The sequence below is a fragment of the Maniola jurtina genome, chromosome 14 (genome assembly GCF_905333055.1).
Source record: "Maniola jurtina chromosome 14, ilManJurt1.1, whole genome shotgun sequence".
NCBI classification, from domain to species: Eukaryota; Metazoa; Arthropoda; class Insecta; order Lepidoptera; family Nymphalidae; genus Maniola; species Maniola jurtina.
In genome coordinates, this window is record NC_060042.1 from 12,872,443 (window position 1) to 12,877,231 (window position 4,789).

The window sequence follows — 4,789 nt, forward strand, 5'->3', positions numbered from 1 at the left end:
GCACACGTGGTCACTGTATTTTTTGATTCTGATACAAACTAACCCTTGACAGCTGTCTCGCCTGATGGTAAGTGATGATGCAGTTTAAGATGGAAGCGGGCTAACCTGGAGGGGTATGGCAGCTGCAATAAACTCATACCATTGATCGGTTTCTATACATCATACCGGAACGCTAAATCTGGCGGTACGGCTTTGTTGGTAGAGTGGTAACTAGCCCCAACCGAAGCTTCCCACCTTACTAGACCAGAGACAATTTAGAAAATATAAAGCGCCAAATTGCTCCTGCCAGGAATTGAACCTGAATTAAAAGTTTCCCTGAGGGATAAGATCCGAAATGAGGACATCCGCAGGAGAACCAAGGTCACTGATATAGCCCAAACTATTAGCAAGCAGAAGTGGCAGTGGGCAGGCCATGCTCTTCGTAGAGGCAATAGCCATTGGAGTTGGAAAGTCCTTGAGTGGAGACAGCGTATAAGCAAGCGTAGTGTAGGACACCCTCCAGCACGATGGGCCGACGATATAAAGTGGCTGGCGGGAAGTAGCTGGATGAGGAAGGCTGAGAACCGGGTGTGGTGGCGCTCTTTATGGGAGGCCTATGTCCAACAGTGGACGTCCACAGGCTGATGATGATAATGATTATGATGATGAGTTATTCAGTCTGCATACAAATTCAATCTAAGTTACATCTCTAATCCCTTAATCCCTTAATCATTTTTATCTTTGTAACATCTCCACTGTTTACCCAAATTCGCAATAAAGAAATTTGATTTGATTTGATTTGAATCCCTATTATAATCCTATGATACTAAAATCCAATTTAAATGCTCATTCCACTGAGTAGTTATCAGTTATCACGCTAATACAGTGCGACGCTCATTCCTATCAAATCCCAGATCTGTCGGATGCCATTACAGAGTACAATGCGATAATGCTAGAAAGGGTATTTTCACTGTTTCTATGCTTTGATTTTTAACAGGACTCTCTCCGTCACTCGCTTCATACAATCGTAGTTCCAATTTCATTTGAATATTAAGCAACTAAAGTCCATCATGAAATTTTGCAGAAATATTCTAGAAACTAATATCTGTGTCTGTGGTGTTTTAGATTTTTCTAAAAATATGTAATTTTAAAATTACAGGGGCTCAAAGATTTGTATGTAAATTTTTAAGACCGCGTAACTTTGAAACCGAATATTTTAACAGAAATCTGGAATATGTCTGCAAAATTTATGGACTTTGGTTGCATGAAGCGAGTGACGGAGAGACCCCTCTTAAGCTTTTTAACAGTAACAGGATTTGATTTTTATTTCGCAAATTATTACATACTAGCTTATGCCCGTAATTTCGTCCGCGTGGGTTTAGGTTTTTAAAATCCCGCGAATACTCTTTGATGATGCGGGTTAAAAGTAGCCTATGTACTCTCAAGATCTTTAACTATAATGCAAAATACCATGTAAAAAATCACGGCGATCTATTGCTTTTTTACGGCGTGATTGAAGGAAAAAAAAGGAGTCATCTATTTTAGCTTAGTAGTAATTAAATCCATTTATTGATAAAACATTTGTTATAATCTAACCGACGACATTTGCTAAATTCGTAAAGTCTGGCCACACTTCATCTGTGTTATTCAATCTCTTTGCAATATTAATTGCTTCAAGTACTGACTGTGTGTTTATTTCTTCATGTTTTGTGCTTGTAGTACTGGCATTAATATTTACTTCACCACGACTTAACTTATGATACTTCACTATTAGATCAAGAATTTCGTGCTGCATTTTGAGTCTCAACTCATTCGTTAAGTTTCTCATAGAATTCCCGAGATATTGTCCAAAGACAAACTCTTCGTTCACTTGATGTGTTAAGAATTCTCTTCCTAGTTGAACTAGTACGTCTTTGACAAGATTGGTTGATATGGAATTGTTGATGGTTGTACGATTAGCTGGTTTTTGGACTTGTTTGTGGATTTTGTCGTACTTTGGTCGTATGGCTGGAGGTCCAATTGCTACAGATACTACTTCGTCGTTTTCCATGTCATCTTCTTGGAGTGGTTTTAGATGTCCAGATGGCTGTGAAATAATTACAAATGTATTATTATATTGGTTGGAAAATCGTTTGTGGGAATGAGTGTAATATTTTATAATAAAATTCCACAATCAATTTTAGACTTGCCTTTACACAAGTTTAAAAAATCTATTAAAAGTATGCTCCTGAAAAAAGCTTATTATACAATCGAAGATTATGTAAATGACAAAAAAGCTTGGATTTGATGCGCTCCAGCAATACACGGCGCTGCAATTGCTTGTATACAGTATGGCATATTATTGTAAATTGTACATTTGAAAAGAGCAACCGCCGAGTTTCTTGCTGGTTCTTCTCGGTAGGAACAGCATTCCGAACCAGTGGTAGATTATTTTGACGATTCAAAAGCACTTGTAAAAGTTTAATTGAATAAAAATAATTTGAATTTGAATTTGAATATAAGTCCAGTGGTTAAGACGTCCGTCTCGAGTCCACCATTCGGTAGGTCGGGGGTTCAATCAGTCAAGGATTTGCTTATATAGGATGCCAACGGGACCTTATTACTAGCCTCCGCTGTCTTTCAGTTCGTCTGTCTGTCCGTCTGTTTATCTCTTGAACCGTAATAGGTAGAGAGTTGAAATTTTCACAGATTGTGTGTTTCTATTGGCGCTATAACAATAGATAATAAAAGAGCAAGATGGCGAAAATAAGATTTTTAAAAGGTCGCGCTCGCCGCACCACCCGTGCCGTGCAGAACTAAAAAATTTAAATAAGTAAATGAATTTTTTTATTATTCAATTAAACTTTTACAAATACCTATTTTAGAATCATCAAATGTATATACCTACCACGTCAAGTGCGTAAGTTATAACTACACGACAAGTACATAAGTAGTGTTACCTATATCTTGTACGATGGTATTTCCCATAGAAAAAACCAAACCAATACCAATGATATTATTTCCCCTTGTATTTGAGTCCGAATCGCACTTGTTTGATTTTATTATTTAACTAGCTGATACCCGCGACTTCGTTCGCGTGGATGTAGGTTTTTAAAATTCCCGTGGGAACTCTTTAATTTTCCGGGATAAAAAGTAGCCTATGTGCTAATCCAGGGTATAATCTATCTCCATTCTAAATTTTAGCCCAATCCGTCTAGTAGTTTTTGCGTGAAGGAGTAACAAACATACACACACACACACACACATACAAACTTTCTCCTTTATAATATTAGTGTGATAGTGTGATGAAATTGTTCACCTTTTTTCTCAACTCGTTTAGCCTTTGCATGGATGTTGGTCGCATTCTTCCGGCTTCGAGTCCGGCTTCGTGGACGTCTCGTGGTAGCAAATTATGCCTTTCGGAGTGGTGGTGTATTCCACTCCGCAACTCCCTTGGCGATCTTAGAGTTTGCAAAGCTTCCTGGAAAAAAAATATTCTACAAAATACCTCCCAACTTTCAGTACCGTTTCACTGAATAGGTGAATAGAACAAATTCTGTTTTTCTTTCATGAATTTACATACGTAATGCAATTACAGTATCTGTTTGAATGACTGACAGATAGAATTTAAACAAGTGTAAATTAAATTTATAACACCCCCGACACGTCAAGGTTACAGTAACTAGAAAAGGGCTGACAACTTTCAAACGGCTGAACCGATTTTCTTGGATTATAGTTAAGAACACTTTGGATCAAGCCACCTTTCAAACAAAAAAAAAAAAAAACTAAATTAAAATCGGTTCATTAGTTTAGGAGCTACGATGCCACAGACAGATATACAGAAACACAGAAACATAGATACACAGATACACACGTCAAACTTATAACACCCCTCTTTTTGGGTCGGGGGTTAAGAATTGAAAATAAGGTAAGTTTTTTCTATAGGTATAAGTACGTAGACATCTATCTGAGAAAATATTTTGAGAAATCTCACACAAGCAACGCAAGCTAGTCAGCTGAATAGGTTATTCTGAATTCTGAGATAGAAATGAGAATACTAATTTTCTTTGTTCAAGTCTAAAAAAGAAAAGTTAATTGTTAGAAAGAAATTAAAAAGAGGTAATTAAAACTGAAATTAAAGTGTCAACAGCTCTAAAGGGAGGAAAATAAGTTCCAAAGAGAGTTCTTTGGCGTACACTTTTTACTTACTGCAATAATAATAATCGGTGCTAGAACTAAGAAGAAAATTGACAAAGTTTTCGCGTCCATTTCTGACTGTTTTCTTTTACGGACTGTTTCGTATACAGTTTTTCTTGTATATAGAGTTGGGACGAACAATGTTTGTTGTCTAAACAAGAAGACAATGAATGCAATAAACACTATTCAACACATTTGTGTGGCAGTAAAATATTCTGTGAGAATTTTTTGAAGCGTGTGGCCTGGTTGAGACAGTGCGTATTAGTAGATTGCACTGGGTAAACAACGTTGACCTATGTCGATAGACAACTGGATGGGTGACCGTCTTAGATCGTTTTTTATTCAGATACATGTTAGCCCTTGACTGCAATATCACCTGGTGGTAAGTGATGATGCAGTCTAAGATGGAAGCGGGCTAATCTGGAAGGTAGGAAAAAAGCTCCTACTCCGAGGATGATGTAGAGAGCTAGGCTCTCAGTTTCTAAACAGAAATTAGAAGAATTGTTAAAAAACTAGAGTGACTCCTCCCCCACCCCCCTATTTGACTTGTCTGTGCCACTCATACCTATGTTACGTTTTGTCAGTCTCGACGACAGAGACAACGCTCAAATAAACCGCTATCTCTTTCTAAAGG

The 4,789-nt window shown here is 37.4% G+C and overlaps 1 protein-coding gene across 1 annotated transcript; it reads right to left on the reverse strand.

Moving 5' to 3' along the window:
- Positions 1–1,541: 1,541 nt before the first annotated feature.
- LOC123871852 lies at positions 1,542–4,235 on the reverse strand. The gene is made up of 3 exons (XM_045915851.1): positions 4,168–4,235; positions 3,278–3,439; positions 1,542–2,065 (listed from the first exon to the last, which is right to left on the reverse strand). Exons 1-3 carry the CDS (start codon positions 4,225–4,227, stop codon positions 1,571–1,573), a joined length of 717 nt encoding a protein of 238 aa, XP_045771807.1. The 5' UTR covers positions 4,228–4,235; the 3' UTR covers positions 1,542–1,570.
- Positions 4,236–4,789: the final 554 nt, after the last annotated feature.

What these genes read in the sequence shown, in the direction of transcription:
- LOC123871852 (XM_045915851.1), bottom strand. Translation starts at nt 4,227, where the DNA reads ATGGACGCGAAAACTTTGTCAATTTTCTTCTTAGTTCTAGCACCGATT. An exon ending in CACCGATTATTATTATTGCA is followed by an intron (nt 3,440 to 4,167) that starts GTAAGTAAAAAG and finishes TTTTTTTTCCAG; the next exon opens with GAAGCTTTGCAAACTCTAAG. An exon ending in TAAACGAGTTGAGAAAAAAG is followed by an intron (nt 2,066 to 3,277) that starts GTGAACAATTTC and finishes ATTATTTCACAG; the next exon opens with CCATCTGGACATCTAAAACC.